The following is a 12,064-nucleotide window of genomic DNA, read 5'->3' as shown; positions in this document are numbered from 1 at the left end:
AACAGTACTAAACAACAGTTCTAAACAACAGTACTAAACAACAGTTCTAAACAACAGTTCTAAACAACAGTACTAAACAACAGTACTAAACAACAGTACTAAACAACAGTTCTAAACAACAGTTCTAAACAACAGTACTAAACAACAGTACTAAACAACAGTACTAAACAACAGTTCTAAATAACAGTTCTAAACAACAGTTCTAAACAACAGTACTAAACAACAGTTCTAAACAACAGTTCTAAACAACAGTTCTAAACAGTTCTAAACAACAGTTCCCCACAACAGTACTAAACAACAGTACTAAACAACAGTTCTAAACAACAGTTCTAAACAACAGTACTAAACAACAGTTCTAAACAACAGTTCCCTACAACAGTTCTAAACAACAGTACTAAACAACAGTTCTAAACAACAGTACTAAACAACAGTACTAAACAACAGTACTAAACAACAGTTCTAAACAACAGTTCTAAACAACAGTTCTAAACAACAGTACTAAACAACAGTTCCCTTCAACAGTTTTAAACAACAGTACTAAACAACAGTTCTAAACAACAGTACTAAACAACAGTACTAAACAACAGTACTAAACAACAGTTCCCTACAACAGTACTAAACAACAGTTCTAAACAACAGTTCTAAACAACAGTTCTAAACAACAGTTCTAAACAGTTCTAAACAACAGTTCCCCACAACAGTACTAAACAACAGTACTAAACAACAGTTCTAAACAACAGTTCTAAACAACAGTACTAAACAACAGTTCTAAACAACAGTTCCCTACAACAGTTCTAAACAACAGTACTAAACAACAGTTCTAAACAACAGTACTAAACAACAGTACTAAACAACAGTACTAAACAACAGTTCTAAACAACAGTACTAAACAACAGTTCTAAACAACAGTACTAAACAACAGTTCTAAACAACAGTTCTAAACAACAGTACTAAACAACAGTACTAAACAACAGTACTAAACAACAGTTCTAAACAACAGTTCTAAACAACAGTACTAAACAACAGTACTAAACAACAGTTCTAAACAACAGTACTAAACAACAGTACTAAACAACAGTTCTAAACAACAGTTCTAAACAACAGTACTAAACAACAGTACTAAACAACAGTTCTAAACAACAGTTCTAAACAACAGTACTAAACAACAGTACTAAACAACAGTACTAAACAACAGTTCCAAACAACAGTTCTAAACAACAGTTCTAAACAACAGTTCTAAACAACAGTACTAAACAACAGTACTAAACAACAGTTCCAAACAACAGTTCCAAACAACAGTTCTAAACAACAGTTCTAAATAACAGTTCTAAACAGTACTAAACAACAGTTCTAAACAACAGTACTAAACAACAGTACTAAACAACAGTTCTAAACAACAGTACTAAACAACAGTACTAAACAACAGTACTAAACAACAGTACTAAACAACTGTACTAAACAACAGTTCTAAACAACAGTACTAAACAACAGTTCTAAACAACAGTTCCCTACAACAGTACTAAACAACAGTTCTAAACAACAGTTCCCTACAACAGTACTAAACAACAGTACTAAACAACAGTTCTAAACAACAGTACTAAACAACAGTTCTAAACAACAGTACTAAACAACAGTACTAAACAACAGTACTAAACAACAGTTCTAAACAACAGTACTAAACAACAGTTCTAAACAACAGTTCTAAACAACAGTTCTAAACAACAGTACTAAACAACAGTTCCCTACAACAGTTCTAAACAACAGTACTAAACAACAGTACTAAACAACAGTTCTAAACAACAGTACTAAACAACAGTTCTAAACAACAGTACTAAACAACAGTACTAAACAACAGTACTAAACAACAGTTCTAAACAACAGTACTAAACAACAGTTCTAAACAACAGTTCTAAACAACAGTACTAAACAACAGTACTAAACAACAGTACTAAACAACAGTTCCCTACAACAGTACTAAACAACAGTTCTAAACAACAGTTCTAAACAACAGTTCTAAACAACAGTTCTAAACAGTTCTAAACAACAGTTCCCCACAACAGTACTAAACAACAGTACTAAACAACAGTTCTAAACAACAGTTCTAAACAACAGTACTAAACAACAGTTCTAAACAACAGTTCCCTACAACAGTTCTAAACAACAGTACTAAACAACAGTTCTAAACAACAGTACTAAACAACAGTACTAAACAACAGTACTAAACAACAGTTCTAAACAACAGTACTAAACAACAGTTCTAAACAACAGTACTAAACAACAGTTCTAAACAACAGTTCTAAACAACAGTACTAAACAACAGTACTAAACAACAGTACTAAACAACAGTTCTAAACAACAGTTCTAAACAACAGTACTAAACAACAGTACTAAACAACAGTTCTAAATAACAGTTCTAAACAACAGTTCTAAACAACAGTACTAAACAACAGTTCTAAACAACAGTTCTAAACAACAGTTCTAAACAGTTCTAAACAACAGTTCCCCACAACAGTACTAAACAACAGTACTAAACAACAGTTCTAAACAACAGTTCTAAACAACAGTACTAAACAACAGTTCTAAACAACAGTTCCCTACAACAGTTCTAAACAACAGTACTAAACAACAGTTCTAAACAACAGTACTAAACAACAGTACTAAACAACAGTACTAAACAACAGTTCTAAACAACAGTTCTAAACAACAGTTCTAAACAACAGTACTAAACAACAGTTCCCTTCAACAGTTTTAAACAACAGTACTAAACAACAGTTCTAAACAACAGTACTAAACAACAGTACTAAACAACAGTACTAAACAACAGTTCCCTACAACAGTACTAAACAACAGTTCTAAACAACAGTTCTAAACAACAGTTCTAAACAACAGTTCTAAACAGTTCTAAACAACAGTTCCCCACAACAGTACTAAACAACAGTACTAAACAACAGTTCTAAACAACAGTTCTAAACAACAGTACTAAACAACAGTTCTAAACAACAGTTCCCTACAACAGTTCTAAACAACAGTACTAAACAACAGTTCTAAACAACAGTACTAAACAACAGTACTAAACAACAGTACTAAACAACAGTTCTAAACAACAGTACTAAACAACAGTTCTAAACAACAGTACTAAACAACAGTTCTAAACAACAGTTCTAAACAACAGTACTAAACAACAGTACTAAACAACAGTACTAAACAACAGTTCTAAACAACAGTTCTAAACAACAGTACTAAACAACAGTACTAAACAACAGTTCTAAACAACAGTACTAAACAACAGTACTAAACAACAGTTCTAAACAACAGTTCTAAACAACAGTACTAAACAACAGTACTAAACAACAGTTCTAAACAACAGTTCTAAACAACAGTACTAAACAACAGTACTAAACAACAGTACTAAACAACAGTTCCAAACAACAGTTCTAAACAACAGTTCTAAACAGTTCTAAACAACAGTTCTAAACAACAGTACTAAACAACAGTACTAAACAACAGTTCCAAACAACAGTTCCAAACAACAGTTCTAAACAACAGTTCTAAATAACAGTTCTAAACAGTACTAAACAACAGTTCTAAACAACAGTACTAAACAACAGTACTAAACAACAGTTCTAAACAACAGTACTAAACAACAGTACTAAACAACAGTACTAAACAACAGTACTAAACAACTGTACTAAACAACAGTTCTAAACAACAGTACTAAACAACAGTTCTAAACAACAGTTCCCTACAACAGTACTAAACAACAGTTCTAAACAACAGTTCCCTACAACAGTACTAAACAACAGTACTAAACAACAGTTCTAAACAACAGTACTAAACAACAGTTCTAAACAACAGTACTAAACAACAGTACTAAACAACAGTACTAAACAACAGTTCTAAACAACAGTTCTAAACAACAGTACTAAACAACAGTTCTAAACAACAGTACTAAACAACAGTACTAAACAACAGTTCCAAACAGTACTAAACAACAGTTCTAAACAGTACTAAACAACAGTACTAAACAACAGTTCTAAACAACAGTTCTAAACAACAGTACTAAACAACAGTACTAAACAACAGTACTAAACAACAGTTCTAAACAGTACTAAACAACAGTCCCAAACAACAGTTCTAAACAACAGTACTAAACAACAGTACTAAACAACAGTTCTAAACAACAGTTCTAAACAACAGTACTAAACAACAGTTCTAAACAACAGTTCTAAACAACAGTACTAAACAACAGCTCCAAACAACAGCTCCAAACAACAGTACTAAACAACAGTACTAAACAACAGTACTAAACAACAGCTCCAAACAACAGCTCCAAACAACAGTACTAAACAACAGTACTAAACAACAGTTCCAAACAACAGTTCTAAACAACAGTACTAAACAACAGTACTAAACAACAGTTCTAAACAACAGTACTAAACAACAGTACTAAACAACAGTACTAAACAACAGTTCTAAACAGTACTAAACAACAGTCCCAAACAACAGTTCTAAACAACAGTACTAAACAACAGTACTAAACAACAGTTCTAAACAACAGTTCTAAACAACAGTACTAAACAACAGTTCTAAACAACAGTTCTAAACAACAGTTCTAAACAACAGTTCTAAACAACAGTACTAAACAACAGTTCTAAACAACAGTTCTAAACAACAGTTCTAAACAACAGTACTAAACAACAGTTCCCTTCAACAGTTTTAAACAACAGTACTAAACAACAGTTCTAAACAACAGTACTAAACAACAGTTCTAAACAACAGTTCTAAACAACAGTTCTAAACAACAGTTCTAAACAACAGTACTAAACAACAGTTCTAAACAACAGTTCTAAACAACAGTTCTAAACAACAGTACTAAACAACAGTTCCCTTCAACAGTTTTAAACAACAGTACTAAACAACAGTTCTAAACAACAGTACTAAACAACAGTACTAAACAACAGTTCTAAACAACAGTTCTAAACAACAGTTCTAAACAACAGTACTAAACAACAGTTCCCTTCAACAGTTTTAAACAACAGTACTAAACAACAGTTCTAAACAACAGTACTAAACAACAGTACTAAACAACAGTACTAAACAACAGTTCCCTACAACAGTACTAAACAACAGTTCTAAACAACAGTTCTAAACAACAGTTCTAAACAACAGTTCTAAACAGTTCTAAACAACAGTTCCCCACAACAGTACTAAACAACAGTACTAAACAACAGTTCTAAACAACAGTTCTAAACAACAGTACTAAACAACAGTTCTAAACAACAGTTCCCTACAACAGTTCTAAACAACAGTACTAAACAACAGTTCTAAACAACAGTACTAAACAACAGTACTAAACAACAGTACTAAACAACAGTTCTAAACAACAGTACTAAACAACAGTTCTAAACAACAGTACTAAACAACAGTTCTAAACAACAGTTCTAAACAACAGTACTAAACAACAGTACTAAACAACAGTACTAAACAACAGTTCTAAACAACAGTTCTAAACAACAGTACTAAACAACAGTACTAAACAACAGTTCTAAACAACAGTACTAAACAACAGTACTAAACAACAGTTCTAAACAACAGTTCTAAACAACAGTACTAAACAACAGTACTAAACAACAGTTCTAAACAACAGTTCTAAACAACAGTACTAAACAACAGTACTAAACAACAGTACTAAACAACAGTTCCAAACAACAGTTCTAAACAACAGTTCTAAACAACAGTTCTAAACAACAGTACTAAACAACAGTACTAAACAACAGTTCCAAACAACAGTTCCAAACAACAGTTCTAAACAACAGTTCTAAATAACAGTTCTAAACAGTACTAAACAACAGTTCTAAACAACAGTTCTAAACAACAGTTCTAAACAACAGTACTAAACAACAGTTCCCTTCAACAGTTTTAAACAACAGTACTAAACAACAGTTCTAAACAACAGTACTAAACAACAGTACTAAACAACAGTACTAAACAACAGTTCCCTACAACAGTACTAAACAACAGTTCTAAACAACAGTTCTAAACAACAGTTCTAAACAACAGTTCTAAACAGTTCTAAACAACAGTTCCCCACAACAGTACTAAACAACAGTACTAAACAACAGTTCTAAACAACAGTTCTAAACAACAGTACTAAACAACAGTTCTAAACAACAGTTCCCTACAACAGTTCTAAACAACAGTACTAAACAACAGTTCTAAACAACAGTACTAAACAACAGTACTAAACAACAGTACTAAACAACAGTTCTAAACAACAGTACTAAACAACAGTTCTAAACAACAGTACTAAACAACAGTTCTAAACAACAGTTCTAAACAACAGTACTAAACAACAGTACTAAACAACAGTACTAAACAACAGTTCTAAACAACAGTTCTAAACAACAGTACTAAACAACAGTACTAAACAACAGTTCTAAACAACAGTACTAAACAACAGTACTAAACAACAGTTCTAAACAACAGTTCTAAACAACAGTACTAAACAACAGTACTAAACAACAGTTCTAAACAACAGTTCTAAACAACAGTACTAAACAACAGTACTAAACAACAGTACTAAACAACAGTTCCAAACAACAGTTCTAAACAACAGTTCTAAACAACAGTTCTAAACAACAGTACTAAACAACAGTACTAAACAACAGTTCCAAACAACAGTTCCAAACAACAGTTCTAAACAACAGTTCTAAATAACAGTTCTAAACAGTACTAAACAACAGTTCTAAACAACAGTACTAAACAACAGTACTAAACAACAGTTCTAAACAACAGTACTAAACAACAGTACTAAACAACAGTACTAAACAACAGTACTAAACAACTGTACTAAACAACAGTTCTAAACAACAGTACTAAACAACAGTTCTAAACAACAGTTCCCTACAACAGTACTAAACAACAGTTCTAAACAACAGTTCCCTACAACAGTACTAAACAACAGTACTAAACAACAGTTCTAAACAACAGTACTAAACAACAGTTCTAAACAACAGTACTAAACAACAGTACTAAACAACAGTACTAAACAACAGTTCTAAACAACAGTACTAAACAACAGTTCTAAACAACAGTTCTAAACAACAGTTCTAAACAACAGTACTAAACAACAGTTCCCTACAACAGTTCTAAACAACAGTACTAAACAACAGTTCTAAACAACAGTACTAAACAACAGTACTAAACAACAGTACTAAACAACAGTTCCCTACAACAGTACTAAACAACAGTTCTAAACAACAGTACTAAACAACAGTTCTAAACAACAGTTCCCTACAACAGTTCTAAACAACAGTACTAAACAACAGTTCTAAACAACAGTACTAAACAACAGTACTAAACAACAGTACTAAACAACAGTTCTAAACAACAGTACTAAACAACAGTTCTAAACAACAGTACTAAACAACAGTTCTAAACAACAGTTCTAAACAACAGTACTAAACAACAGTACTAAACAACAGTACTAAACAACAGTTCTAAACAACAGTTCTAAACAACAGTACTAAACAACAGTACTAAACAACAGTACTAAACAACAGTTCTAAATAACAGTTCTAAACAACAGTTCTAAACAACAGTACTAAACAACAGTTCTAAACAACAGTTCTAAACAACAGTTCTAAACAGTTCTAAACAACAGTTCCCCACAACAGTACTAAACAACAGTACTAAACAACAGTTCTAAACAACAGTTCTAAACAACAGTACTAAACAACAGTTCTAAACAACAGTTCCCTACAACAGTTCTAAACAACAGTACTAAACAACAGTTCTAAACAACAGTACTAAACAACAGTACTAAACAACAGTACTAAACAACAGTTCTAAACAACAGTTCTAAACAACAGTTCTAAACAACAGTACTAAACAACAGTTCCCTTCAACAGTTTTAAACAACAGTACTAAACAACAGTTCTAAACAACAGTACTAAACAACAGTACTAAACAACAGTACTAAACAACAGTTCCCTACAACAGTACTAAACAACAGTTCTAAACAACAGTTCTAAACAACAGTTCTAAACAACAGTTCTAAACAGTTCTAAACAACAGTTCCCCACAACAGTACTAAACAACAGTACTAAACAACAGTTCTAAACAACAGTTCTAAACAACAGTACTAAACAACAGTTCTAAACAACAGTTCCCTACAACAGTTCTAAACAACAGTACTAAACAACAGTTCTAAACAACAGTACTAAACAACAGTACTAAACAACAGTACTAAACAACAGTTCTAAACAACAGTACTAAACAACAGTTCTAAACAACAGTACTAAACAACAGTTCTAAACAACAGTTCTAAACAACAGTACTAAACAACAGTACTAAACAACAGTACTAAACAACAGTTCTAAACAACAGTTCTAAACAACAGTACTAAACAACAGTACTAAACAACAGTTCTAAACAACAGTACTAAACAACAGTACTAAACAACAGTTCTAAACAACAGTTCTAAACAACAGTACTAAACAACAGTACTAAACAACAGTTCTAAACAACAGTTCTAAACAACAGTACTAAACAACAGTACTAAACAACAGTACTAAACAACAGTTCCAAACAACAGTTCTAAACAACAGTTCTAAACAGTTCTAAACAACAGTTCTAAACAACAGTACTAAACAACAGTACTAAACAACAGTTCCAAACAACAGTTCCAAACAACAGTTCTAAACAACAGTTCTAAATAACAGTTCTAAACAGTACTAAACAACAGTTCTAAACAACAGTACTAAACAACAGTACTAAACAACAGTTCTAAACAACAGTACTAAACAACAGTACTAAACAACAGTACTAAACAACAGTACTAAACAACTGTACTAAACAACAGTTCTAAACAACAGTACTAAACAACAGTTCTAAACAACAGTTCCCTACAACAGTACTAAACAACAGTTCTAAACAACAGTTCCCTACAACAGTACTAAACAACAGTACTAAACAACAGTTCTAAACAACAGTACTAAACAACAGTTCTAAACAACAGTACTAAACAACAGTACTAAACAACAGTACTAAACAACAGTTCTAAACAACAGTTCTAAACAACAGTACTAAACAACAGTTCTAAACAACAGTACTAAACAACAGTACTAAACAACAGTTCCAAACAGTACTAAACAACAGTTCTAAACAGTACTAAACAACAGTACTAAACAACAGTTCTAAACAACAGTTCTAAACAACAGTACTAAACAACAGTACTAAACAACAGTACTAAACAACAGTTCTAAACAGTACTAAACAACAGTCCCAAACAACAGTTCTAAACAACAGTACTAAACAACAGTACTAAACAACAGTTCTAAACAACAGTTCTAAACAACAGTACTAAACAACAGTTCTAAACAACAGTTCTAAACAACAGTACTAAACAACAGTACTAAACAACAGTTCCAAACAGCTCCAAACAACAGCTCCAAACAACAGTACTAAACAACAGTACTAAACAACAGTACTAAACAACAGCTCCAAACAACAGCTCCAAACAACAGTACTAAACAACAGTACTAAACAACAGTTCCAAACAACAGTTCTAAACAACAGTACTAAACAACAGTACTAAACAACAGTTCTAAACAACAGTACTAAACAACAGTACTAAACAACAGTACTAAACAACAGTTCTAAACAGTACTAAACAACAGTCCCAAACAACAGTTCTAAACAACAGTACTAAACAACAGTACTAAACAACAGTTCTAAACAACAGTTCTAAACAACAGTACTAAACAACAGTTCTAAACAACAGTTCTAAACAACAGTTCTAAACAACAGTTCTAAACAACAGTTCCAAACAACAGTTCTAAACAACAACAATGTTGGAGGATAGTGACCTCACACTGGCTGACTGGCTGACTGACTGGCTGGCTTTGGCTGGCTCTGGCTGGCTGGCTCTGGCTGGCTGGCTCTGGCTGACTGTCTGTCTGGCTGGCTGGCTCTGACTGACTCGCTTGCTCTGGCTGACTAGGTGGCTGACTGGCTGGCTCTGGCTGGCTGGCTGACTGGCTGGCTCTAGCTGGCTGGCTGGCTGACTGACTGACTGGCTGGCTCTGGCTGACTGGCTGGCTCTGGTTGGCTGGCTGGCTAGCTGACTGGCTGGCTGAATGGCTGGCTGGCTGGCTCTGGCTGGCTGGCTGGCTGGCTGGCTCTGGCTGGCTGGCTGGCTCTGGCTGGCTCTGGCTGACTGGCTCGCTCTGGTTGGCTGGCTGGCTGGCTAGCTGACTGGCTAGCTGACTGGCTGGCTGAATGGCTGACTGGCTGGCTCTGGCTGGCTGGCTGGCTGGCTGACTGGCTCTGGCTGGCTGACTGGCTCTGGCTGGCTGGCTGACTGGCTCTGGCTGGCTGGCTGACTGGCTCTGGCTTGCTGGCTGGCTGACTGGCTCTGGCTTGCTGGCTGACTGACTGTCTGGCTGGCTGACTGGCTGACTGGCTCTGGCTGACTGGCTCTGGCTGGCTGGCTGACTGGCTCTGGCTTGCTGGCTGACTGACTGGCTGACTGGCTCTGGCTTGCTGGCTGACTGACTGGCTGGCTGGCTGACTGGCTCTGGCTGACTGGCTCTGGCTCGCCCTAATGTTTTACCTTACTGACACTTCTTTACCCTTCATCCCAATTTAGCCCATTACTTAGATAGTTATCAGTTTATCTGAACTCAACCTCACAAGCAACATCATTTTTACCTTGAGCCTTAGACTTACTACTGTAGCTACTATCAATGTTCTGTTGGATTTGTGTTCTGGTGTATCATACGGGGCGGCAGGGTATCTTAGTGGTTAGAGCGTTGGACTAGTAACCGGGCTGACAAGGTACAAATCTGTCGTTCTGCCCCTGAACAGGCAGTTAAACCCACTGTTCCTAGGCCGTCATTGAAAATAAGAATTTGTTCTTAACTGACTAGCCTAGTTAAATAAAGGTAAAATAACAACAACAAAAAAACAATTAGTTCAGTAAACTAGTAAGAGAGGAAGGGTCTCTTTGGGGTTAGTTCAGTTTGTTAGTTTCAGATTCACATACATCTGGTGGATGCAGATCAGTTGACATGTTTAAAGATCCCCTTTTCTAAACATATCCCCTGTGTGTCAGTACTCAATCAGTATAAGTGTTTCTCTGGCTTGGAGGAGAGATCAGTTCCTCTCTCAGTTTCTCTCAAGCCCTGACCTTAACACCTGCAGCTCAGCAGTCACATTTACATGATAGTCATTTAACATGTTCTTATTCAGAGCCACTTAGAACACAAGAGAGCGGAGGGCAAAGCTGCTCTGATAGGCCCATATAATAAAGTGTCCTTGATAAATAGTGTCCTTGATAAATAGTGTCCTTGAGAAATAGTGTCCTTGAGAAATAGTGTCCTTGCATTTCAAAATCAACAAAGTATTCCTTTTGAAACATTGTCTGGGTCAAAATCCTGCCACATCATTCAGGTCCCTCACTAAGTGTATTACCTCATGTCTGACTCTGAATACCCTGGATGTTGACATTATTCTTCTTCTCCTCCTCTCCCTCCTCTTCTTCTCCTCCTCCTCCTCCTCTCCCTCCTCCTCTCCTCTCCTCTCCTCTCCTCTCCTCTCCTCTCCTCTCCTCTCCTCTCCTCTCCTCTCCTCTCCTCTCCTCTCCTCCCCCTCCTCTCCTCTCCTCCTGTAGACAGTCCCATGGGCCATAGTGGAGGGTCAACAACAGAGTGGAGATGTTCAAAGAGAGGCCTCCTCCAGGTCAGTCACCTGTTCCAACCCTTTAATCCCAGCTGCTCTGCTGTAGTTTATGTGGTGTGTTAGGCCACCAAGGTAAAGATGAGGCTCCATGAGTCTTCAGGAGTCAGACAAGTAGTTCACCAAACCACATCAGCTACACTTCACCCTCCTTTGACCTCGTCCGTCAGGGTTGCTTATCACTAACGTGTAGTTCTTGCAGTATCTGATGATCATTTCCTTTAAAGGATCAATCTTTAATTGAAACAATATCAACGCGGCCCCCAGCCTCTGTTTTGGTAAAAAGCCAGGGGTTGCGTTAATGCAGAAAACTTTTGTGTTTTTT

The 12,064-nt window shown here is 35.5% G+C and overlaps 1 protein-coding gene across 1 annotated transcript in view; it reads left to right on the top strand.

The window, feature by feature from the left end:
* Positions 1-12,064, top strand: part of LOC110518702 (phospholipid-transporting ATPase ID-like) — an 83,873-nt gene that overhangs the window by 3,991 nt on the left and 67,818 nt on the right. Inside the window, exon 2 of the mRNA XM_036939292.1 lies at positions 11,675-11,742. Within this exon, the coding sequence (XP_036795187.1) occupies positions 11,718-11,742 (25 nt within the window). The 5' untranslated portion in view covers positions 11,675-11,717. The remainder of the gene's footprint in view (positions 1-11,674; positions 11,743-12,064) is intronic.

Source organism: Oncorhynchus mykiss, chromosome 2, assembly GCF_013265735.2.
Source record: "Oncorhynchus mykiss isolate Arlee chromosome 2, USDA_OmykA_1.1, whole genome shotgun sequence".
Lineage (NCBI taxonomy): Eukaryota > Metazoa > Chordata > Actinopteri > Salmoniformes > Salmonidae > Oncorhynchus > Oncorhynchus mykiss.
This window is presented reverse-complemented; position numbering and strand designations above follow the sequence as displayed.